Below are 26,396 nucleotides of genomic sequence, written 5' to 3'. Positions count from 1 at the left end.
TATTATTATGATGATGATGATGATGATGATGACGATTGACAGTCCCGGCTGCGTCGAGGACTTGTGTCGCCACCTGCCAGCGCAATTCAGTTTGCAGATCGATTGCTATTAGGTGTGTGTCGGCAGATGCTGGTCGCTGAGCTGCTGCGGCTGCTGCTGCTGCTGGGCGGGCTCCTGAGCCTGGGGGCGTTGGCGTGGCTGTGGCTCGGGGTCGGCCACCGGCCCCCGAGCAGTCGGCGGAGGTCCTTGACCGACCTCTTGAGCCATTACGCGGCTGCGAGAGCCGTGAGCGCCCTTGGCCTTTGGCAGCGTCGCAGGCTGGAGTCGGACACCAGGAACGTCCAGCGGGCGCAGGATGACACCCTCCTACGTCGCCTGCGCAGCAGCCGGGGCACGGAGTACGGCGCGCTCTACCGCTTCCGGGAAATCGCAGACCGCCAGGCGTTCCGGAGGCTTCACCCCCTGACCCGGCACGGCCATTATCAGCGCTACGTCGAGCGGGTCGCCCTGGGGGAGCAGAACGTCCTGACCTCGGAGAGACCCACCTTCCTCGCCCCCACCGCGGGAACCTCAGACCTCAGCGGCCTGATACTGAGCACCAACGCCACCGCCAGAGAATTCTTCCTGCAGGTAATTCTGAAAGGAAATAATTCTTTCTTTCTCTCTCTCTCTCTCTCTCTCTGTCTGTCTGTCTGTGTCTCTCTCTTTCTTTCTCTCTGTACCAAATGCGAGGATTATTCTTGTCGCGGTGCGGTAATAAATTGTGTCGCTCAATCCACGGCTGTCTGTGCGGGACGTCGCTGTGCGCAATTACCTGCCGCGTTTCGCCCACAAAAAAGCCTTACAGCCTATTCCTGTGAAGCGCTTTGAGACGTCTCGAAGACACGATAAGGCGCTGTATCAAATGCGAGCGTTATCATTGTAATAACTCACGCAGCGCTGTTCCTTCCCCGCAGGGCGTCGCGATCTGCGTCAACTCGATGCTCAAAGCCTACCCCGGGACCGGAAGCTTGCAGAAAACCTCAAAGTTTTTCCACGCTCCTAAACATCGGCGTTCGGAGTCGGGAATCCCTATCGGTCCGGACTCCTCGCCTCTCGGCGCCTGCAAGCGTCTGCTCAGCCTGTACTCCACGCCTCCCGCGGCGCTGGAGATCGAGACCGAACCGGAGGCACTTTACGTCCACTTGCTCTTCGCTCTGAAGGACCGGAAGCTCGGGACCCTGGAAGCCAACTCGGCCGCCACCATTTGCTACAGTTTCGGGTTCCTGCAGAATAAATGGCGGGAGTTGATCGAGGACATCAGGCTGGGGAGGTTGAGCCCCGAGCTGGACGTCGCTCGTGGCGTCCGCCTGAAGCTCGACGCGAGGCTGAAGCCGGACCCTCGGCGGGCGACCGAGCTGTCCGCGGAGTTTGAGCGCGGCTTTGGCGGGATCGCCCGGAGAGTGTGGCCCCACCTCAACCTCCTGCTGGCGGTGGATTCGGGCTCCAGCGAGCTGTACGGGAATCTTCTCAAACAGTCCTACTGCCAAGGCCTCCCCGTCTACTCTCCAGTGTACGCAGCCACCGAAGGTAACGTGGGGGGCCCTCTAGGGTAGCGGTCAGAGCGCACGCCTCGCTAGCCAGAGGACCCGGGTTCGGTTCCCGGCCGGGTCCGGGCGAAACTTAAGGCAAGTTTCCTTACTGCACGCACCCAGCAGTAAACGCTTCAATCCACGACTGTTTGTGGGGACGCCAATCTCTCTCTCTCTCTTCTTTCTCCCCCTCTCTCTGTCCCTCTGTACCGCTCCCCCCCCCCCCCCTGCCCAGGTCTGATTGGAGTGAACCTGTGGCCAGAGAAAGAGGAGCGCCGTTACCTGCTCTGTCCGCGATCGATGTTCTGTGAATTTATTCCGGTTGACCTTTGCGACGAGGAACGACCACAGACGCTTTTCATGGACCAAGTGAAAGCAAACGAGTTGTACGAGCTGGTCATCACCAATGCCTCGGGTTTGTACAGGTAGGAGTTGTCGTTGCATTTGATATAATAATAATAATAATGTTAATAATAATAATAGCGCCTTAGCACTTCGTTGAGACGTCTCAAAGCGCTTCGCAGGACCCACTGCAAAGTATTTTGTGGGGCCAAACGTACCGTTAAAAACTGGCAAATTAAATCGAATTAAAATCCCTCGAAAACCCTCCTCCTCCACCACCCCACCACCCCCTCCCCTTCCTCCTCCCCCCACCCCAGCCCCTCCACCCCACCCCAGCCCCGACCCCAGCTCGGATCTGAAAGGCCGATCGCTGTCCAGCGCCTTGGGACGTCCTCCAGGCGCGAAAGGCGTTAACACACACGTGATCTTCTTCTTGTTGTTGTTGTTGTTGTCGTTGTTGTCGTTGTTGTCGCCGCCGCGGTGGGCGCAGTTCCCTTGTTCCGCCACGAGGTGATGCTGAGACACACGTTGTGTTCGCTCGGCTCACAGCACGTGAGACCTTCTGTCCCGTTGTAAAGGCTCTCTTTCCCTTTGACGTCGTCTCCCACTTTCTTGCCTTCCCGCAGGCGGGGAACGGGGAGGTGGTCGGTGTGGGGGGCGCGGGGTGGTGGTGGGGGGGTGCGGGGGGGGGTGCGGGGTGGGGGGCAATCGTGCGGGTTTCCCTGGCTGAGGTGTGCGTCCTTGTGCTTTTTTAGATACCGCTCGGGAGATGTGATAAAAGTGGTGGAACTCTACCATCAGTGCCCGGTTGTCGAATTCAAGTACAGGTGCGTAGCTTTGCTTTGCTTTGCTTTGCTTTGCTCGGTCTGTCTTCTTCTCACGCTCAGCGTTTTGGCGGACGCCTTGCTCGGCCAAGGGCAACGGGACAGGAAGGCGATCGGGCAATTCTTTGGTGTTCCAGCCATGCCGCTCGCACGTGGAGATTTCCCTGTGGAAGGTGCAATCTCTCTTTCTGCTCCCCCGCCCCCCCCACCCCCTGTATGGTTTGGGACGCGACCTGTCAAGCCCCTGCCAGGATGGTTGGAAGGCGAACTGGGATGGACCTCGGTCTCCTTTCGCCCGGCATGTTCTTATGTTCTTCCGTGACCGCTCTCTCTCTCTCTCTCTCTTTCTCTCCCTCTGGTGACCGCTGTTACCCTTTGCCCGTTCGATGATCAGGTTGGGTCAGACGCTGAACGTCAGGGGCGAGAAGATTTCGGAGGAAGCGTTTTACCGAACGCTACAGAACGCCGTGCGGATGTGGTCGGGGGTTGTGCTGCTGGATTACTGCTGCGCGGAGAGTGGGCTTTTGGGTGAGAATCATAACTTTCGAGGCGGGGGTCGGGGGTGTTGTGGGTGGGAATAACCCCACCGCCCCAAAATAAATGGTCTCTTAATCCATGACCGTTTGCGGGATACTGCAGTGAAGCACTTTGAGATGTGACACTTTCCCTCTCCCTCCCTCCCTTCCAAAAGAAACTTCAAGACCGAGCGATCTTTGGTAAAATAATCAATAATAATAATAATGCGGTCACTTCAATCCACGGCTGTTTGTGTCTGTGTGTGTGTGTGTGCGTGTGGGGGGGGAGACGCTGCTGTGAGCAATTGGCTGCTGCGTTTCGCCCACAAAACACACCGTCAATTCACTTTACAGTTTATTCTGCGAAGGCGCTATATCAAACCGCAAGGATTATTATTATAAGGCATTATAACAACCGTATGGCGTAGTGCGTGCAAATTGCCTGCAAAACACACAGTAAATTGACAGCCAAGTCCCCGTGAAGTACTTTAATCTGTTTTGACGTTGCGGGGCACGGTGTCTGGTGCAAGGACTATTATTATTCTAATGACGCCGTTGAATGCCCAAAAAACAAACGATGGTGTTTCTCGGTTGACGACGCACGTAAAGATGATTGCTTTCTGCCCACAGGCTCCAACTGCGGGAGCTCAGACCCTCATTACGAGGTGTTTATCGAGGTGAAGGGGGTGAGGAACCTCACGGAGGAACAACGCTGCAAGGTGACAAGTTTCTTTTGCTCGAACGCTGCCTCTAAGAACGGCGACGGAGGCGCAAAAAAATGCAGCAGAGAGAAAAAAAGACTTAACCTCGCCCTCCCTGCCCCGCCACAACCCACCCCACCCCACCCTGACCCACCGCAACCCACCCCCCCCCCCCCCCCGCACGCTCAGGTTCAAATCCCTCGACTTGTCCAGCGCCTTTTTTTGCGACGTCCTTTTTTTGGGAGGGGGGGATCGCGCTGACGATCCCTCTCCTCGTGGGCTCGTTGTCGAGACTCCGCCACCGTGAAGCGCTCCGGGACGCTACCCCACGTGAGGGGCGCTGTAAACGTATGTTGTCGTCGCCGTTGCTGTCATTGTCGTCGCTGTCGTCATTGTCGTCGTCGTATTCGTCGTCGTTGTTGTCCTTATTGCCATTGTCGTCGTTGTCGTCGTCCTGGTCCTCCCTCGGCATGAAAGCCGCTGCGTAAATGCCGTTTGGTCTCGTACTGACCGGTTTCCGGTGCCTGTTTCCGCAGCTGGACCAGTGTCTGCAGGAAGATTCCGCCGTCTACAAGTCCTTCCGCCGCAAAGGCAGTTTGGGGCCGGCGAGGGTCCACCTGGTGGCCAGGGGCGGCTTCCTGGATCTCCGCCTCTTCCTGATGGGCCGCTCCGGGCGAGCGTGCGACCCCTTCGCGACGGACCGTCTCCTCCGCCGCGGAAGCCTGGTGGACTTCCTTCGACGCAAAGTCGTTCCGTGAAACGAGACTCAAACGGCTCGTCGTCCCCCTCACACTCCCCCACCCTCCCCCCCCCCCACCCCACCCCCGGTGGCTTTTTTTTTATTGGGTGAAGTCAGGAAGTGGGGGAGGGGGGAACTTTCCAGAGCTGCGCCGGCCGGAATCAGAATTAAACCAAGACTTGACTCAACTCAACGCCACTTACGCCCTCCTCAACCCTCGATCGGTCTCCCCCCCACCCCCACCCCCCACCCGCCCTTTACGCCCGCTGAGGCTCAGCGTTTAGCTCACAAACACACGCGCAGTCACTACACTTCCGCTTCACGGAGAAGGGGCCGGGTATTAGGTCCGACGATGACAAAGACACATTACATTTACGCGGCGCCTTTCGCGCGGGGAGGACGACCCAAAGCACTGGGAGGCCGAGAGTTTGGGCCCGAGCCGGGGTGTGGGGGGTGGGGGTGTGGGGGGGGATGGAATCAGGAGGGCGGGGGGAGGGTGGGGTGGAGGCGTTGGGGCAGGCGGTTGACCGAAGGGGTGGTTGGTCGAGGAAGAAGGTCTTGAGACTGTTTGGAGAAGTCAACCTCACGTGCTCAGTTCGACCTCCCAACAGCTTATCGTGTTGGTCGGTGGAGGTATCTGTGGATGCATCGGCCGCAGAGAAGTCGGGCACATGTTTATCACGACGACAGCAACAACTTGCATTTCCATAGCGCCCCTCAGGCGTCCCAAAGCGCTCATGTTCATCAGCGGAAAAGCCAGCAAACCTCCAGCCGGGGAGCAGCCGAGGGCAGGTGTTGCTTCACTTTAGCTAACCGTGGTTTTACGGCTGTGCGCAATCGTGTGGCAACACTTAAAGCTGCTGCGTTGGCCTTTCCTTTCGTCTCGAAACTCCTTGTGGGTTCTAGCGATCCCTCTTGTTCCAACCAACGCAGCCTGAGGATCCGGGTCCGATTCCCGGGCGAAACCTCGGGCAAGTTTCCACCCTCCGCGCGCACTCAATAACAACAACAACAAGATTCCATTTATAAAGCGCCTTTCACGTCAGGAGGACGTCCCAAGGCGCTGCACAGGTGGGTCGTGACTCGAGCATTGGGGGGAAATGGTCAGGGTGAGGGGAGGGAAGGGAGGGAGCGAGGAGGGGGAAGAGAGTCGAGAGGGGAGCTGAAGGCTCGGTCACTCCTCTGTTTACCCGGCAGCGAGTAGGAACGCGGCTGTTAGGTCGATTGGCGGTCACTCGATCCACGGCTGTCTGTGGTGCGGACGCCGATCGGCTGTGCTCAATTGGCTGCCGCGTTTCGCCCACAGAAATACGCGGTCAATTCACTGCGCGATGCGTTCATTCTATGAAGGACTTGTGAGACGCCTCAATGACGTGATAAGCGGCTGTATCATATGCGAGGATTATTATTATTATTATTATTATTATGTGGACATCCGATTCCTGTGAGCGGTGGTTGCTGTGCGATTCTCTTATTTGTGCCTTATGCTCCACTCCCTGAGTTTTTACAATCCAACGGCATTTAAGGTCAAAGTCACAACTCAACCGTTTAAGCTTTGACCCCCCCCCCAATATAGAATGAAGTTAAATACTTTCTGGTTGGCTGTGAAGTATAAGGGTCGGGTTACTCAGTAACCCAACATGTCTGCATCTCCGTCTTACATTGAGCTCCTCCACCTCAGCTCAATCCATTTTTACTTAACCGTTGATTCCCTGATATTAAACTCCGAAGAGATTCAACTCTTCGTGACTATTTTACCTGTGTGCGAGTGAGTGTGTGTGTGTCCGTGTGCGTGTGCGGTGCGCGTGTTGCAGTCTGCAAAGTGCCTACCGCGTTGGCCTACAAAATACAGTCACTGCACAGTAATTCCTGTGATGTGTGCTTCGAGACAACCCAGTGACGCGATAACATCTGATACTAATCGTACTAATCTTTGCACTTGACACAGAGCCTAACTAGTCACGTTGCTGAGACGCCTCAAAGCGCTTCGCAGGGTATACTGTAAAGTAAACTGACTGCATTTTGTGGGCGAGATTCGACCCGTCAACTGCGCACATCGGTGCCCAACAAACAGTCGTGGTTTGAGTGACTAGATTTGTTTTTTAAAACACAAGATTATAAAAAGATAAAACTAGATTTATAGCCCGCGGAGAGCGTATAAAATAATATACTTCATCCGGAAAATAGGCAGTCACTTCACTTTGCAGTGTATTATTCTTGGGAGACATCTTGGAAGACGGAGTGATAAGGCGCTGTATCAAATGCAAAGATTATTATTGGTATTTTACGCCAACAATTGCTTGCTTGCCCTTTCATTCTCATGTTTTGCTCACCTTGTTGCTCTTATTTTCCATCAGATTATTTTCTCAGTTTGCAGCTGAGTTGATTGCACAGCCCTTTTGAGTCCCGTTTATCATCCATCTGTGGTTGTGAGTTTACAGTAACTCTAAACCAGAAGATTCTGCTAACTCCCCCCCCCCCCACCCCAAGTTGAGTGAACGCGGCAACGTACACAGTCACGTAGCCAACAGTGCCGACAGGAAACGCATCAAACTTTGGATCTAACCTAAATCTTTTAAGGACCAAAGATCTTAAAAAGCCTCGTCTTGTCAATCCCATCTCTTCCCGGGTGGAAAACGCCTAAGGGACGGAAACCCAGCGGCGTTTGGAGCCCACTTCAAAATGCCGTGGCACAAGCAGTCGTGGGGACCGAGCGACCGAACTACGATTCATAACAAATCATCCTTGTGTTTGGTGTCGCGCCCGATCACGGCGTCGAGACGTTGAGAATGGATCCGACCTCTTTAGTGTTTCAGTGCAGTTTTGTGCGCTTCAGTCCGGTCGCCTCTCGGAACCTATTAGCCACAGACTCTTTTCCCCCCCCTCCAGGGACTGCGGAGTCTGGACTGGTTATGACAGGGTCTGAGTGAGCCAACAATTAACCCGCGTTAATGGACGGGGGAGTGGATTATAATTAATCACGTGGCTGTGTCCGAAAGGTAGGGCTGTCCTGCGTAGACCTGAAGATGCCGAGACCGAGTGAGTGGTGACTGCTCAAACCTCTGGCCGGTGCACTGTAACCCCTCGCCACAGCCCAGCGTACGTTACAGCGTTAAAAGTGAAACTCCCTCACAGCTGTTTGAGCCGCTCACTCCTGTTTGTTCTTTGCAAACAGCCGCAGATGTTGGGTCGAAAGTCCCGTCTGAAACCCGCCAACAAAAAGAAAGCTATGCGGGTTCTCCCTTTCTCGCTCTTTCTCGCTCGCTCACTCACTCACTCCTCAGTGACGTTGTCTGGAGTCTAGACTTCAGAACCAACCCTGCGTTAAACCTTTCCAGCTGTTGCTTTTTTTTTTTTTGGTTGGTTGGTCAGCCGGGTGTCCGATCCACGAGCGGAAACCCGTCAGCGTTGCTCACGGAGTTTCCAAACCACGTCGAGAATTCCATGCGTCCCACCTACACATGGAAATCCCTACGCTCTCTCTCTCTTTCTCTCTCTCTCTCTCTCTCTCTCTCACTGGAGGGGTTTTGGACAACCTATAGAGAGGGCAATACGGAACGGTTTCCCCTACGGTCTCATTTAAAAAAAAACGCGCCAATTAGTTCGGAAGAGAGAGCAACGGAGGTTTAAGTACTTGTGGCCACATTTATATAATCATTCAGAAACGAACTAGAGTTTGCGCTACAGTGACTCGGAAGATCCTACCCATTCATTGTGATAACATAATAATAATCTGCGTTTGATAGAGCGCCTTATCACGTCTTATCTCAGCGGTTGGAGCGCTCGCCTCGCAAGCGAGAGGCCCGGTTCGATTCCTGGCCAGGACGAAACCGTGACCAACTCTCCTGACTCCACACGCCTGATAATATTGCCTTGAGAAAAAAAAACCATACTGATAACAAATTGGTAACTTCAAACCACGGCTGTTTGTGCGGGGGGACGCTGCTGTGCGCAATTGGCCGCCGGGTTTCGCCCAGAAATATACGGTCAATTGACTTTACAGCGTATTCTGTGAAGCGCTTTGAGACGTCGAGAAGATGTGATGCAGCGCTGTATCAAATGCAAGGCTTATTATTATTAATTTTATTATTATTATTATTATTATGTATTATAAGTGTGTCCATTTCCAAGCAGTGAATACACACAACACAACACACATACACACACACTTTGAGATGTTTCGGTGTCACAGGCGCTGTATCAAACGCGAGAGTTATTTACTCAACACTCAGCGAGATAGAATCTCACAGCACGGAAGGAGGCCATTCGGCCCATCGTGCCTGTTGCCGGCTCTTCGAAAGAGTTACCCAACTAGTCCCGCTCCTCCCGCTCTTAACCCCCATAGCCCCGCACATTTTTTTTTCCTTTTCAAGTACAGTTTCACCCACGAAACACCCCACACAGTCACTCTACGTTACGGTGTATATTCCCGCGAAGCGCTTTGAGACGTGATAAGGCGCTGTATCAAATGCCGGGTTTATTATTATTATTATAATACCACTTTTATTAACCGCAGTGTGACTGAACAATTAGCGTGTGGCAGATCATAATAATAATAATAATAATAATAATCCTTGCATTTGACACAGCGCCTTATCCCGTCCCCGAGACGTCTCAAAGCGCTTCACACGATAGACTTCAAAGCGAATTGTCTGCATATTTGTGGGCGAAAGGCGGCTCAGAAACAGTCGTGGATTGAAGCGACCGATTTATTATTGTGGGTTTTTTTTTCCCTTGAGTGATTATTATCAGGGGCGTGCGCGTGGAGTAAGGAAACTTGCCCAAGGTTTCGCCCCGACCGGACCCGCCGGGAATCGAACCCGGGTCCTCGGAGGGAAGAGAACCCGCGAGTCCCTTATTCCAAATAATTGTCATGCAAATTGCGCGCTGGTGTTCCTTATCGCGTAATCCGTCACGATTCAGATCTCGTCCCCGTCTCTGAGCTTCTTACGCGCCCCCCGTTGCCCCCCGTTCGAGCAGGTCAAAGGCGTTATTAGCCCCGGAAGGCGACTCCCCCCGGTCGACTAACAACCTGATGGGCCGCTGTACGGAACCGCAATCGATAACTCGCTGCGTGGCACCGTATTCGTGTGGGAACAGAATTCAACGCTGTTTAAAATATTACTCATCAGATTAGTGCCGTTAACGCACACGCGCACACACACACGCACACACACACACACACACGCAGAGTGACAGCCGCAAGTGATGTGATTTGGGCCAGAAACAAGGAGTGACGGACGGGGGTGGTGGGGGGGGGGGTAAAGCTCACAGCGTCAACTGATCCTTGTAATGAAACATCAGTGTCAAATAATAATAATAAATAAATAATAATAATACTTACACACGCTGATGTTTGTCAATTTAACCCAGTTTACACGTAAAAGTATATATGTATATATATATATATGTACGCGTGTTTGTATATATATATGTATGTACGCACGCCTGCGCGTGTGTGAGAGAGAGAGAGTGTATATTTACTGAGAGAGGCGAATAAAATCAAGATTTTTTTTCAAATTAAAAAAAAACACCTGAGATACGATAAGATCGTTCCGCCCGCAAACATATACAGTCACTCCATTTTACAGGGTATCCCGTGAAGCGCTTTGAGGCGTCTCGCTGCTGCGATGAGGCGCAGTCTCAAATGCCGGAGTTTATCATCACGATGTGCCATAACTGCCTCACGGAGTACACTGCGAAGTACGCGCACGCGATGTGTATTTTCTCTCGCGGGCGAAGCGCGGAAGCCCACGGACGAGTCGAGGTTTGAAGTGACCCGAGTTATCGATTATTGCTATTATTTGTTTTATTTTTCGTTATTATGGTTATTATGATGGGTTTTTTTTCAAAAAAAAATTTAAATTATTATTTGCGGCCGCAAAGGGCATGGGTGCCCCCACCGCCCCCACCGCCCGAAAAAAAAAGGCTGTGGGAGTTAATCTGGAGGCGGGTGTGGGGTGGATGTGGTTCTATTTGAGACCTGAGAGAAAAAAAGAGGCGTTGTGTGTATATGTGTATATGTGTATATGTGAGAGTCAGAGAGAGAGAGATACAGAACAGGTGTGTAGTATGTGTGTGTGTAGTGAGGGTGTGTGTAGTGTGTGTGTGTGTGTAGTGGGGGTGTGTGTAGTATGTGGGGGTGTGTGTATGCATGTGTGTGTATAGTGGGGGTGTGTGTATGTGGGGGGGTGTAGTGGGGGTGTGTAGTGTGTGTGTGTGTGTGTAGTGGGGGTGTGTGTAGTATGTGGGGGTGTGTGTATGCATGTGTGTGTAGTGGGGGTGTGTGTAGTATGTGGGGGTGTGTGTATGCATGTGTAGTGGGGGTGTGTGTATGTATGTGTGTGTAGTGGGGGTGTGTGTATGTATGTGAGTGCATGTGTGTGAACCAACAAGGAAGTAAGGAACACACACACACACACAGACAGACAGACAGACAACACACACACACACACAGAGCTCTTGTGTGGTCAGAGGATTAACACCCACTTAATCTGCCAGGAAGCAAACCAGATGTGCAGTGCTGACTGAGTGTCTCATCAGTGGTGTGTGTGTGTGGTGTGTGTGTGGTGTGTGTGTATCTCCCTCAGTCTCACCCTGTGTGTGTGAGTGTGTGTGTGTGTGTGTGTGTGTGTAGGGGTGTAAAACAAAGACAAACCTTGTTGTCCTCTGCTTGAGGGGTTGATGGTCCTGATGTGCCTGCAATGGTGATGATGGCGGATGGAGAGAGGCAGAAGCCACAGCTGGAACCAGAGCTGGAGCTCAGGACCAGCCCAGGAGATGCAGGCTCGACCCAGTTGATGTCCAGCTATGAGAGCCTGGGAGATGGCCAAGGGCAGGACCTCAGTCTGGCCAGGAGTGACCCAGGCTTCCCTCCAGCCAAGAGCAGCAGCAGCATCATCATCAAGGTAAAGGCTTGGCTTTTGCACCACAAATCTTTTGCTGAGGATCTCTCCTAAAAGGAATACCTTTTTTTTTCTCCTTTCCTCTTCCCCCTTTTCCTTCCCTTCTCCTTTCTCTTCTTGATACATGTGTATGTTATATGTATTTTCTTTTGCCCTTGGACTCTATTTCAGGTCAAACTGGAAGGCAAAATTCACCAGAGAGAGAGACAGAGAGAGAGAGAGAGAGAAATCAGCAGTAATTCAAAATATTTTGCTGTGGATCTAGTTCTTATTAACAGGGAAAGTTAATGCAAACCCTCCCTCCTCCCCCCCCCCCTTACAACCAGAGATTAAACAAGTCACACGTCTCATTCGCCGTCTCCTGTTGAATAATAATTATATTAATGATGGTCATAATAATTTATTGGATGCGGCGCCTCGTCACGACTTCGAGACGTCTCAAAGCGCTTCGCAGGATAGACTGTGAGCTCTCTTGAGTCAGTTGAGCTGCGGGAGAGGCCAGTAAAAGGGACTCGGTGACATTTACAACCGCGTGTATGTTTTTTTCTAGTCATTGTGACCTTGTTTGTTCAGTACAGGACCTCCTCACACCCTCCTTCCCCCTCCTCGGCTTTTACTCTCCCCCCTTCTAACGTCCCTCTTTCTTGTATCCCTTGATTTGTACCGAGGGTTGGGGGTTGGGGGGTGGGGTTGGGGGGTTGAAGGAAGACATGGCTGATAAAATCTTTTGCATTTGATCCTGGAGGACGTCTCAAAAGCGCTTCACGGGTTTTCACTGTAAAGTGTAGTGACCGTGCGCTTTGTGGACAAATGTGGTAGCGCCGCGCGCGTGTGTGTGTGTGTATGTGGGGGTGGGGTAGCGGTGGCCGGACGCGTGGACAACGCCGGCCGTTAGTGCTCAGAGTATTTTCAGGACACATTGCCTTGGCTGTGTTGGATGGTGTCTGAATCTTGACTCAGTGGAAGTCTTGTTCTGTGAGAGCCAGCAAAGCCCCCCCGGGTCGGGGACATCAAAGCAAATGTGTACTGAGGCACATCTTAGACATTATCTTCCTCTCCTACGCTGTTGCATTCACCGTCACCACAACAGCAACTTGCATTCACACTGCGCTCTCCCCCCCCCCCCCCACCACCCCCACGCAGGGTACCGTCCCAAAGCACTTGACGGTGGCGGAGCACGGCGCAGAGCCGGTGGGGGGGGAGGGAGGGGTGGGGTCTGGGTTGGAGGTGGGGGAGGTGAACGTAGGCACGGTGAAAGAGCAACAACGACAACAAGATTAAATTTCCATAGTGCCCTTCACGTCGGGAGGACGTCCCAAGGCGCTGGACAGTGTAAAGCATTTCAGACCCGAGCTGGGGTCGGGGGGAGAAGAGAGGGGAGGGGCAGGGGTGGGGTGGCCGATGGCATGGTCGAAGAGGAGGGTCTTGAGGTGAGATTTGAAGGAGGCTAAGGAGGGGGCGAGGCCGAGTGATTGGGGGATGGAATTCCAGAGGTTGGGGGCTGAGTGGCTGAAGGCTCTCCCGCCAATGGTGGGGCGGGTGGGGCGGGCGGGTCGGGGGACGTGGAGCAGGCCAGAGCCGGCTGAGCGGAGGGAGCGGGCGGGTTGGTAGGGGGTTAGGAGGCCGCAGAGGTAGGGTGGGGCGAGGCCATGGAGGGCTTTGTATGTGAGGACCAGGATCTTGGTGGGGCGAGGCAGTGGGCGCCAGCAAGGAGAGTGCGGGGGCTAGCCCTGGTGTAATCCTCCCCGCTCCCCACCCCCCACCCCCCACCCACCACGTATTGGCCAATTAGAACCAGGAGACTTGCCGACTGGGAATTTCAGCTGCGGCCATGTTTGCCGTTGGGAGATTTCCCCAAATATCTTTGTTGGCACATGACACCCGCTTATATCTGCTGGCCGTCTCCACACCCGGACCATTGTGGAAGCCGGATAGATCCAAGGCTTTGTCAAAGAATGGGCCATTCACTCTTTGCCAACTCGCTTCAAAGGGATATATTGTCTTGGAAGTTAATCCACTATTTATAGAACGTGTTCGCTTCTCGTGTGTTGTTGGGGGCGAAGCCACCGGGCGGGGGGTGGGGGGACATTCAATTCATACTTGCTCAGTTACGGCCAGGATTAGACAGGTCTACAACGAGAGGTGAGGGTTACTCAGGGTCCCCCTTCCTTCCCTCCCTCCCTCCCTCCCTCCCCCCACCGCTCTCCACCTTCCCCAGCTCGGATCCAAACTGCTGATGGTCCAGCGCCTTCGGGATGTCCTCCCGACGTAATTTTCTCGTTGTCGTCGTCGTAACGTAGCAATAATAGCAATACTAATAATTCTTGCGTTTGATGTAGCGCCCTATCACGTGAGTTCAGACGTCTCAAAGCCCTTCGCAGGATCCACTGTAAAGTATTATTATTGTTGTTGTCTAGAGAGTTATAAGTCTGAATGTAGATATTTCCGCTCAATGATATATTGATCATTTGACTACACGGCTAGGCCAGGAGGTTGTCTGTTCAAGCCCCCAAATCAGGACTTTATAAGCCCACAGTCTAGACGTGAAGGGCGCTATATAAATGCAAACTGTTGTCGTTGACTCCACTGCAATGCTGGTGGAGCTATTCATTGGCTGAGCCAAGGAACTATCCTAAAATCACAGACTGATCGACTGTGGTGAGACCACGACACTTAGCGTAACTATAGAGCTGAACTAATGAATGATGAATGAATGGATGAGTGAATGAGAAATGTACTCTAATGCAAACTCCTCTAGTCCTACTCTCTTTCCCATTCTCCCTCCGCTCTTTGGAGTTTGCCAGTTCCTCACCTCCTCCCTCTTGCCATCGGTGGCCAAGCTTTTAACCACTACACCTTCTCTCTCTCTCTCTCCGATGACCTGACTCCCAACAGACTCAAAGCCTCGGGTTGAGAGAGAGAGAGCTCAATGCTTTGAGACGCCCCGAAGATGCGATCAGGCGCTATCTCAAATGCAAGGATTAGTTGATTTATTACTGTAATGCGGTGTTTTAGACCTACCGCCAATTATTGTTTTAATTTATATTAGTAAAAACACAAACGGCAGAGAATTAAAAGCCAACGCAATCACTTAGAAGCTGAAGTGGCTTATTACACACACGGGGAATAGATTATTAACAGTGAGATAGATGCTAATGCCCTCACACACACACACACACGCGCGCGCGCGCGCTCCCAGGCATCAGAAGGATTGTGGTGGGGGTCAATGAGCTTTTGGAGAGAGGTCTTTGAAGAAAGAGTTGAGTGTGGGCGGAACACCATCAATGTTATTTTCTTTCAATAGATCAGTCAAACCCACGGCGGAATTAACATGTTGGAAAGGAAACGAAAGGCAACTTGAATTTCGCGATTTTTTTTTATTAATCCCAGTTCTCCCCTCTTTCATCTGCGATGCCCTCCGCCCCGTCAGGTTAACCAGCCCACGTCTGTCTCCATAGTGACGGCCACCTCCACATTGCGCAGCTTTAAAGTGCGTAATTTAGCGCGGTATAAAGGCTGGCAAGGCTGGCATCTATGTTTGTTCTTTGCACCGATCGTTAAAAATAGCCACGGCTTCACCAACCCACAAGACCAAACGCGTTGCAGAGAGCCGATCGCTGGTTCCAATTACGCTCGTTAACTTTGCTTCTCAGTCCCCGAAGGTCCACTCAGCCCACTTCCACCGAGGGGCCAATTGAGTCTTCAGAGGCTGTGGGGAAAGGGCGGGTAAACGAGACTGAAAAGGGTTTGCTCTCAGGCCCGACCGGTCGAACCGACCTCCTTCTGTGCTGTAAAATTTCGATCGTATGAAGAAGAAAAGCCCTCGCGTGCGGTGCAGCGCCTTGGCAGGGCGTTGAGACGTCCCCAAGCGCTTCGCAGGGTATATTGTACAGTGGAGTGACTGTGTGTTTTGTGGGCGAAACGCGGCAGCCACTTGCGCACGGCAGTCGCGGATGGATGGACCATTTTTTTGGGGGGCGTGAAGGGTTATGACCCCTGGAAAGCAATCCGACAATCGACTTAACAACCGGGTTCCTACTTACTGCCGGGAAAACAGAGGCGTGGGGCTGCAGTGCGGAAACTTGCCCAATGTTTCTTCCTGCCCTTTGGTTCCATGGTACTGATGGCCCCTGTATACCTACCTGTCTGCATTGCTGATGCGTCCACTGGGATCTGTTTTGCGCACAAGACGCACGCAGTGCAATCCCAATAAGGCAACTCAGATCTCCCGACGTTTGCCTGTAAACCTTCCATCTGTTCCTGCATCGAGTCCTGCTCGCTCAGTATCTGAAGGCAGATTCTGCTCATTACCTTCTGCGCTCAAATTAAAACGGAAGAGTCTTTCGCTGTAATCAACGGTGGCCGAAAGCCGGTTGCGATTAGGATTTGAATGTCGGTTCAATCTTCTTTCTGAGGGTTGGGATTAGGGAATTGGGCGATGTTAATAATAATAATCCTCGTATTTGATACAGCGCCTCATCACGTCTCTGAGACGTCTCAAAGCGCTTGACGGAATATACTGCCAAGTGAATCGACTGTTGTGTTTTGTGGGCGAAACGCGGCAGCCAATTGCGCCCGGCAGCGTCCCCACAAACGGGCGCGGATTGATGATGGTGGTGGTGGTGATGATGATGGTGGTGGGTTTCCTCTAATTGACCCCCATCGTGCGAATCAAATTGCTTCCCCATTGTCCCACCTTTTGCCTCGACGCAGAATGGGAACCGAGATCAGCAAGTGTCTCTGTGGTCCGAGAATGAGATCGCTTTTATTTCTCGTTCCCACCCAACCCCGCCCCCCCCCCCCTCCTCCACCATCTCCGCTCCCCCCACCACAAGTCGACCCGAGTAGAGGAACTGGAAGAAATGATCTTGTGCCGCGAGGTGGGAGTTGATTGCATAATGTCTGACACCGAGGCTATTTTAGCTGAGCGTGACTTAAGACGTCTTTGATCTGAACTACCCTTTGCCTACTCTCAAGTGTTTCAGTTTGGCTCAGTGGTCGCGCTCTCTCTCTCTCTCTCTCTCTCTTTCTCTCTCTCACACACCCCCCACCCCCCAAATAAAATGGATCACTCACTCCACGGCTGTTTGCGGGACGTCGCCGTGCGCAAACGCCCGCCGACCGGCAAAGTACACAGTCACTCCACTTTACTCTCTACCCTGCGAAGCACTGAGCCACGGGATTGCGAGAAGTGGATGGAAAGTGAGTTACTGGGGCTCTCGCACTTAACAGGAACTGAACGGTGACCGTCTCAGGGGATGCGCAGCACAGATGGGTTTTACATCCAAAGATCAAAAGTATTGTGTTTCTTTGTGCTGCGCTGTAAATCCCGACAATTCTGTTTTTGTTGGAGGGGCGGGGGGGGGGCGGGGGGGGGGAGAGGAGGGGGCGGGGGGCGGGGGGGATGGAGAGAAAAAGAGGCAAGTTTTGACCTTCAGACCAGGATTCCTGCAAAACAAAAAGCTTGCATCCTGTGCACTGTGTCCGAGCTGGAAAGCAAACTCTAATTTTATTCCTATATCTCTTAAGCGCAGGGCTGGCCTAGTGCAGCTGCTGTGTTTGTCTACGTAGGCGCAAGTTCTTATTTTATCGCCTTTCTGAGCCCCCTCCTACACCACCCCCACCCCCCCCCCACACACACACACACACAGGCTTGATTTTCGTCCACACGGTCAATTGAATCTACAGTATACCCCGTGAAGCGCTTTCAGACGTCCTGACGACTCGACGAGACGCTGTGTCAAATGCAAGGATAATTATTATTATTGTCGTCGTTATTATTATTATTATTAATAGCGTTGACAGTACAGAACGGCGCCGGGGAGGGAATGCTGTCCCGTTTCAGCCGCTGTCCTTGGGATGAGATCTTAAAACCGAGGTCTCGTTTAGCCCAAAAGAAAATCCCGACCCGTAAATTGATCTGATAAACTGCTGCGGACGGCACAGACGCTGAATCTTCGGTCTGCCGGAGGGGGTTCTTGTAAATATTTTCTTCTCGGTCTGTGGAGCCTCCGGGTGGGGGTGAGGGCGGAGAGAGTAGAGAGGGGCGGTGGTGGTGGGGGTGGGGGGGGGGGGGGTCCGGCGAAGCAATTGCACGCTGCGCTCACTTGAGTTTACGCACTGTTTGGCTTTATCAAGTGAGACTTCGCACGCGATGTCTGGCTCAGCCCCGCACTGAGGATAAGTCTTTCCACTTCCCGGCAGTGCTAAATATATCTCTCTTCTCCCTCCTCACCCACCGCCATCCCCCACTCCACTTCCCTCCCTCCCTCCCTCCCTCCCAAGGAATAAATAAATACATTTATGATTAATAATAAATCATCCTTGATAAATAATTTGTGCGTCTACAAACGCTCAAAAGCTGCACTTTCCGTTACAAGTCTCGCAAAGCACTTTGAGTCGATTTGCCGACGTGCCTTATGGTAAGGCACTGCATCAAACGGCAAATTATTGTTATATTAACGATATGTATGTATACATATTGATTTATTATTATGACGCAGACAACTCTCAAAGTGCCAGCACCTTGAATAGATTGATATAAATAAAATATAAAATAAAATGAAATTCATCCCAAGTTTTTTTTTCCCCCCCGCGCTGTGCTGGTAACGTTAGGCAAGTTTCCCCGCCCCCCCCCCTCGCCTCTGTTTACCCGGCAGTAAGTAGGGGACCCGGTTGTTAGTCGATTGGCGGATCGCTTTCCGGGGGTAATAATTCGGTCACTCAGTTTGTTTGTGGGCCACTGCTGTGCGCAATTGGCCGCCGTGTTTTCACCACAACGCACACAGTCACTCCACTTTGCGGTGCATCCCGAGAGACGCTTTTGAGACGTCTCGAAGACCCAGTATCAGGTGCGAGGATTATTATTATCAATAATAATAAGAATTATTGGACACGGTGCTCATTTTGTGAGACTGGGAAGGTTGGGTGGGACCTACGGGGATTTTGAACCTGGAACTCTCTGAGCCAAAGTCCAGGGCTCAACTGACGGATCTACCGCACTGTGTTCGGATCCAAGTTCAATTGGGTTAATAATTATATCACTCGCGTTCAATAATGTGCCCGGTTTATTTTGTTTCGGGTCGAGGACATCTCAAAGTGCTTCCGTGCCTTCAGCCGCCATTGTCGGGCCCCTGGAACCCCCGTCCCTCCATTCCTCAGTCTCGCCCCCTCTCTCCCTCTCTCTTTCTCTCTACTTGTCCTCAAAGTCCAACCTGGAAACCCACCTCTCGGATAAAAATAATGATAGTACAATCCTTGCGTTGTATCGCGTCTCAGAGCGCTTCACAGGATACGCTGTAAAGTGTAGTGACTGCGCGCGCTGTGTGGGCGAAACGCGGCAGCCGCTGGCGGGCGGGCGGGCGGCGACGTCCCCACAAACGGTCGCCCTTACGCGAAGGCTACGGTTTATTGTGTGCGGTCTGGTATCGCAACTCCTGTTGCAATATCCTCTGTGCATTACGGTGGAGCCCTGTAGCCCAGCGCTTAGAGTACTTGCCTGGCGAGAGGACCTGGGTTCGATTCCCGGGCAGGCGGACAGGCGGGGCGAAACGTTGGGCAAGTCCCCGTACTCCACCACGCCCGCCTGTGTTTATCAAGCAGTAGATAAACTCGAGGCGAACGATAGGAGTGATCGTGTACACCTACCTGGCTGTTGGCCTGCTATATGGTTGTACCTACGAGATGTCTCCACGCGCCACCGGCAAGCTGCACGCAGAACAGCGCCCCCTCCGCGCCTGACCGGCCACTCAAGATGTCGCTGCGTGGGGATGAAATCTCGCTGAGGAATTGGTGCTGTTCGGATGACGTTTCTCAATCACGTTCAGTGACCTGTAAACATCCGACTCAATCATTGGAAGCCATATCGTTGCGTGCTACATTGTGTGGCCGGGGGGGGGGCGAGTGCTTAGCCTATTTATTGGCGTCCCTATTAAAAGTCGAGCAGAGTTTCCTGTTCTGTGAGTTTTCTGTTCTCCTCTTCCCTCCCCTCGTCAACAACAACAGCAACTTGTATTTATAGCTCAGTGGGTAGAGCCCTCGCCTCGCAAGCCAGAGGACCCGGGTTCGATTCCCGGGCGGGCGGGCGGGCGGGCGGGCAGGGCGATACCCCCGGGGCAAGTTTCCTTACTCCACCCGCCCTCTAGTTACCCCCACAGTAAGTAGGAACCCGGCTGTTAAGCCGGTTGGCGGAATCGCCTTTACCGGAGGTAATAATCCCACCGTCAAATCCCTTCAAGCAAAAATAATAATAATAATAATTCGGTCTTAATCCATCCACGGCTGCTCGTGGGGACGCTGCCGCGCGCGGTCGGCTGCCGCCTTTCGCCCACAAAATGCACGGTCGGTTCGCTTTGCAGTGTATCCCGCGAAGCGCTTTGAGACGTCTCGAAGACGTGATGAGGCGCCGTATCAAAGGCCAGGGTTATTATTATTATTATTATTATTATTATTATAATATTCAAGTCGTTTGAGGCCTTGTTGTGCAACTTATGCAATTGGATAGAGATCTACGCAATCCAACCACCTCGGAGCACATTACAACAAAAAGGCGGTTGGAACTGGAATTGCAACATGCCGAGTTATTATTATTATTATTATTATTATTATAACTTTGCCTTTGACGCACCGCCTTCGGGAAGACGTCTTGAAGGCTCTTTACCGGATATTATAATATTAATAACAATAATACTCCTCGCATTTGACACGGCGCCTCATCGCGTCTTCGAGGCGTCTCACAGCGCTTCGCGGGCTACGCCGTAAAAGTGTAGCGACCGTATATTTTGTGGGCGAAACGCGGCAGCCGATTGCGCGCAGCAGCGTCCCCCCACCCCCTCCCACCCCACCCCCTCCACACAAACAGTCGCGGATTGAGTAACCGCATTATTATTATTATTATTATTCATTTTCATTCAAATTTGTTTTAAGGGATTAATAATCCCCCGGAAAAGCACTCCGCCGCCCGACTGCAAACTGCGCGGCAAACAGAGGCGTGCGGCGTAAGGAAACTCGACCGATGTTTCGCCCCTGACCCGCCCGGGGAATCGAAACCGGTTCCTCTCGCCGGCGAGGCGAGCGCTCTCCCTCCAGCACTCCAGAACTAACGGCGAGTTAAAACCTAGAGGACAGCGAGTAAGGTCACCCCTGAACCATCGCCTACTCCAACGTCAATACCACGAGGACTGCAGTCGATCTTACTACCTCAGTTGCTCAATTGCGTTTGTCAGTTGGATTGCCTCTTGCAGCTTCTCCAATGTCGGAACGTCCTCACCGCAGCGCACACCGCAAAAACAGTCGGCAAAAACCACCCGGGACTGCTTTATTCCCCGATTCTGAGGGACCTTCTGCCGACTCGTAAACGTTCGCTGACGTGTTCTGAGTGTTCCCGCAATCCTGTTTCAAGTCTGAAGCGCTTTGAGACGTCTCCTGAGACGTGATGAGGCGCTACATCGAACGCCAGGATTATTATTATTATTATTATTATTATTATTATTATTATTCACGGGAACATCGCAATTGGAAAAGAGAAGGGAGCTGTGTTGAGGGGGAGGTAATAATAATGATGATGATAATCCTTGCATTTGATACAGCGCCTCATCAGGTCTTCGAGACGTCTCAAAGCGCTTCAAGGGATACCCTGTAAAGTGAATTCACTGTGTATTGTCGCGGGTCAGAGGAGGTGGAATCTGGGGGCCGGGTAGCGGCGTGAACCGGCACTTAAACGTCTCGAGCTTAGGGCCTTCGGTCCTGATAACCAGTGTGAGAACTAACGTGACCCACATTTAAGACTTAACGAGGCTGGAGTATTTATCAAGGGCTTCCTCTGCCTTTTAATGTCTGAGCCTCGTTGAGATACAGAGATTATCTGGGTTTCCGCCTGAACCTCCGTCGATCAATGTGATGCTACATATTTTAGGCCCTCCTGTGTGTCTCTTTTGTTAAACGTTAGACCCCTCTCCCATTGCCCGCGAAAGGCACTGAGCAGCAGTGAGCAAAGGGGTTAACTCTCTGAACAACTATTTGAAGTTATTTTAATAATCATCATCATCATAATAATAATAATAGTCGTTGCACTTGATGTAGCGCCCAGTCAAGTCTTCGAGCGGTCTCACAAAGCCTGCATCGTGTTGTTACCTTACTCCGCACGCCTCTGTTTTAACCCGGCAGTAAGTAGGACACAAACTACGCGGCCAAACCACTTCGCAGCGGGTCGTGCGAAGCGCTTTTAGACGTCTCGAAGAGGCGAGTGGACTCTGCATCAAAGTGCGAGGATTGTTATTATCGTGTTACAGCATTGCTAGTGCCTGTGCTTCACCTCCGGGCCTCCTGCGCAACACTCTTGGCAATTCCTTGACCCAGCAGCTGCAACGAGTAATGCTTCCGAAATAAAACGCACGGGCCGCCTGTTGACTTGACGTGAAGTCTGAGCGGTTCAGGTCCGCGGCCAGCGCTGGGTATCGGTGACTTGCCCAGTTCGGTAACGCTACGCCACGACACCTTTGCACGTGGCTGATGTTGGAGAGATTCCCTGATCAAGGTCCTGCTTTGGTCACAAGTGGATTATTGTGGACAGAGGCAGCTGTTGGTGCGGCGCAGATCAAAGCCTAAAAATATATGTATATATACATATATTTTTAGGCTTTTTTAGGCTATATATATATATATATATATACGTGCACAGTCGTTAATATATGATGTCTGTGCGGGTGATTTGGCTTTGATGTCTGAGGAGACTGATGGTGCTTTGCATGTAGACCTTTGCGTTTAAATCCATCGGGTTAACCGTTCAGTACCCGTGCTCCACTTCTTCAGTCGAGCTGGTAATCGGAGATAATAATAATAATAATAATAATAATATTAATAATAATAATCTTCGCCATTTGATACAGGGCCTTATCACATCCTCGAGAGACCTCTCAGAACGAAACGCTTCGCGGAACGCACTGTAAAGTGAATTGACTGTATGTTTTGTGGGCGAAACGCGGCGGCCAATTGCGCACAGCAGAGTCCCCCCCCCCCCCCCACAAACAGCAGTGGATTGAAATGCAAGCAAGCGAGACACCTGGGTTCAATTCCAGGCAGAGGGCGAAACCTTGGGCAAGTTTCGTTACTCCGCACACCTGATAATAACCCTCCAAAAAACAAAAACAATAATAAATTGGTCATTTTCAATCCACGGCTGTTTGTGGTGGGTGGGGGGGGGAACGCTGCTGTGTGCAATCGGCTGCCGGGTTTCGCCCACAAACATGCGGTCGATTCACTTTACGGTCTCTTCTGTGAAGCCCTTTGAGAAGACGCGAAAAGCGCTGCATCAAATTGCAAGGATTATTACTATGTTATGTACTAACGAGATTGTGGGCCACTCGTCCCGGTCTGTAGAGGGATCGGTTTCTTTTACGACAGGAGACGAAGGGAGCCGCGCAAATTACTGAGTCTTTATCTCTGTCTCCATCCTCTGCAATCAAAGCTTTCCATCAGAGATACTGATAAATTGCACCAGCTTTTCCTCTTGCGGTTTTTAATATCATCCGAATCCCTTGATTTGGTTACGGCTTTCCGCGCGCTCATCATCGTCGTCGTCGTCGTCATCATCATTATTATTATTGTTGTTGTTATTTTCATCCTTTCCCCTGCAGCAGCGAATCGCGACCGTGATTCAATTGTGTCCAAAGCGATCGGTGGTGAATCGATGACGATATCACGAGACCTGGCGTTCATAAGGCAGCCCCGTCTGTCCGTGAATCAGCGCTTACGAACGCGCGAGACAGTGTTTCACGTGACGCCGCTTTGAGAATTCGTCCGTGAGGATTTTTTTTTTTTTTTTTTTTTGGGTGGTGGGGGTGGGTGGGTTGGAGAAGAGTGCGTGCGTGCGTGTGTGGCAAGACTTGAGCCAACGTTAAAAGCACTTCATGTATATTTGATGCTCAGGAGCTGGAAGCGGTTGAGAGAGGAAGTTGGGCGGGTGTGGGGGGGAGAGAGAGAGAGAGTCTACGTGTGACAGTAGGGCTTTGATGTTCCCTGTTGCAGAGGCTGCAGTAACGTTGTGCATAAAATTCTAATTGCTCGTCACAATTAATAATAATCCCTCAAAAAAAAAACAATAATAAATTGGTCACTTTCAATCTACGACACTTTGTGGGACATTGCTGTGCGCAATTGGCCGCCGCGTCCGCCCACAAATATACAGTCAATTCACTTTACAGTGTGTTCTGTGAAGCGCTTTGGGACGTCCTCCCGACGTGAAAAGCGCTATATCAAATGCGCGGATTATTAAGTCTCGGAGAAGAGATATGTGCCAAAAAAACACGTTCACATCACCTTTCCTTCGTCATCAGTTGCCTGTGACGCGGCGATTGACGTTGGCTGATTTCTTACCTCCATACCTCCCCTCTCTCCCCTCGTTCCACGACCCTTCGACAGAGCGTGTCGGGGAGGGAGGGAGAGAGAGGCTTCTAAGGACGAGTTGAGAGGGGGAGGCAGGACAAGGAAGGCAAAAANGAAGACCAAGGAGAGAGAACGTGTTAGTTGATGGGGTTAAAGAGATGATAGGGACGTAAAACAAAACATTGGGGGTGTGTGGGTTGAAACAAAACTGGAGAGAAGAGGTGTTAATAGTGCGGAAGAGGACACAAATTACATTCATGACCCCCGGACGCTGTTTGTCTCTCTCTCTCTGGCGTGTGGTCTCTGTTTATCCAACAGTAAGTAGGAACCTGGTTGTTGGTCGATCGGTGGATCGCTTTCCAGGGGACATAATCCCTCCCTGCTTCACCCCAAAAAAACTTGTGGTCATTCACTCGATCCACGACGGTTTGTGGGGGACGTCGCCGTGCGCGATCGGCCGCCGCGTTTCGCCTGCAAAATACGCAGTCACTCCGCTTCACGGTGCGTCCTGTGAAGCGCTTTGAGGCGTCTCGACGAACGTGATAAGGATTATTTGGTCGGGCGGATGTGGAAACCCGTCGTGGTGCTGACACAGCATCCAAGTCAGATCACTTCTCTCTCCTCTCTCTCTCTCTCTCTCTCTCGCTCGTTTGCTTGTGTGTAAAGAGTGATGGTGGTGGTGGTGGTGGCGGGGGGGGGGGGGGGGGAGGAATGGGAAACGGAAGCAAGAGGGGTGGGCTCAGATCTTTTCCGGTTCCTTAATTCCCATGGATGCAGAGTTGTCTCTGCTTCCCTCGAGCGATTTGCAGTCAGAACAAAACTGAATGTAAACCGGGTTCAGCAACTTCAGGTCTTTCTGAAGGACAGAAATGAGACCCAGAGATATCTTATGGAATCGAAGAATCTTACAGCACAGAAGGAGGCCATTCGGCCCATCGTGCCTTTGAAAGAGCCATCGACTAAAGTCCCACTCCCCCCCCCCCCCCGATCTTACCCCAATAGCCCTGCAAATTGTTCCTTTTCGAGGTACCTATTCAATTCCCTTTTGAAAGCTATTAGCAAACCTACCGGACCAAATGCAAGGATTATTATTGTTATTATTATTATTATTATTGGGGTATTGGCATCTCTGATAGGAGCTGAGCTGTTAATCCATCCACGAGGAACCGGGGCTCTCTCCCATGAAGGAGAGACTCCTTCGCTCTATGTGGAGTCCTGTAGCTCAGTGGTTAGAGCACTCGCTTTGCAAGTGAGAGACCTGAGTTCAATCCCAGGCAGAGGGCGAAACCTCGGGCAAGTTTCCTTACTCCACACAGAGCCTAATAATAATCCCTCCAAAACCAACAACAATAATAAATTGGTCATTTTTCAATCTACGACTGTTTGTGGGACATCGCTGTGCGCAATTGGCTGCCGCGTTCGCCCACAAATATACAGTCAATTCACTTTACAGTGTGTTCTGTGAAGCGCTTTGGGACGTCCTCCCGATGTGAAAAGCGCTATATCAAATGCAAGGATTATTATTATTATTATTATTATTAGAGACTTTTCCTTGTTTTCTTTTCTGTCGATCGGTTGCCAGTTATTCATCTGAACCACTTCCCCCCATTGATTTTAGAATTTGAACTGCAGGAAGTGACCAGGTCAGTACAGAGCCACCAGCCTCGCTGCGCGTGACGACCGATCTGTGCCGCGTATTAATCTCAATAATAATCGATATTACTTATTGTAATAAAGATCCGCCACAATAAATAATCCTCGCATTTATTACAGCGTCACACAGAACGATTGGCGCCGTCGAGTGCTCTGGGACCCCGACCCCTGCACGAAGGGGGGGGGGCAATATAGATGCAAGTTGTTGTTGTTGTGGCGTTAAAGTGTAGTGACTGTGGATTTGGTGGGCGCAGCAGCCGTGTCCTGTGGGAGCAATTTTATGGGTGGGGGGGTGGGTGGGTGGGTGGGTGGGTGGGGAGAGCTGTGTTCCTTGCAACCCGTCCTCAGCTACGAGCATAAGAATTCGCTTACCAACGTCCGTCCGTTTGGCCTTCCGCCATCCCGGCAGTCGCTGGCGCACGTTGCGGCCCCAAACTCTGCACTGCATCCCCGTGATTTTATTCCCCCCCCCCAAAAAAAGAAATCCAACTCATTTGCAATCGAACCCGGGGCAACAACAGATGCAAATCCCTCTCCGTCTCATACCGAAGTCCTGTTGTAGCACGGCTGATGTTTTACTGAGGGTGTGAGGTTACGAGTGACACAATTCTGGAAGCAATCCATTGGCGTGGATTGGATGACCCAATTTATTATTTGCTTCCGAAAAGGAATTAGTAGCTCTGAAAAAGCGATCCACTAATCGACTAACACCTGGGTTGCTATTTACTGGTGGGTTAACAGAGACGCGTGGAGTAAGGGAACTTG

General features: G+C 51.7%; 2 protein-coding genes across 2 annotated transcripts in view; both read left to right on the top strand.

Moving 5' to 3' along the window:
- ghdc (GH3 domain containing) lies at positions 1-4,711 on the top strand. Its single transcript, XM_007909499.2, has 7 exons — positions 1-630; positions 957-1,569; positions 1,807-1,996; positions 2,669-2,740; positions 3,132-3,265; positions 3,883-3,971; positions 4,490-4,711. The coding sequence occupies exons 1-7, from the start codon at positions 127-129 to the stop codon at positions 4,709-4,711; spliced, it is 1,824 nt and encodes a 607-aa protein (XP_007907690.2). The 5' UTR covers positions 1-126.
- Positions 4,712-11,297: 6,586 nt separating this feature from the next.
- The window catches only part of si:ch211-210g13.5 (inactive phospholipase C-like protein 2), a 29,793-nt gene continuing 14,694 nt past the window's right edge, over positions 11,298-26,396 (top strand). Inside the window, 1 exon segment of the mRNA XM_042343353.1 lies at positions 11,298-11,600. Within this exon segment, the coding sequence (XP_042199287.1) occupies positions 11,397-11,600 (204 nt within the window). The 5' untranslated portion in view covers positions 11,298-11,396.

Source organism: Callorhinchus milii, unplaced genomic scaffold, assembly GCF_018977255.1.
Source record: "Callorhinchus milii isolate IMCB2004 unplaced genomic scaffold, IMCB_Cmil_1.0 Scaffold23, whole genome shotgun sequence".
In the NCBI taxonomy this organism is placed as follows: Eukaryota; Metazoa; Chordata; class Chondrichthyes; order Chimaeriformes; family Callorhinchidae; genus Callorhinchus; species Callorhinchus milii.
Note: the sequence above shows the minus strand (reverse complement) of the source record. Positions and strands in the feature narration are given on the sequence as shown.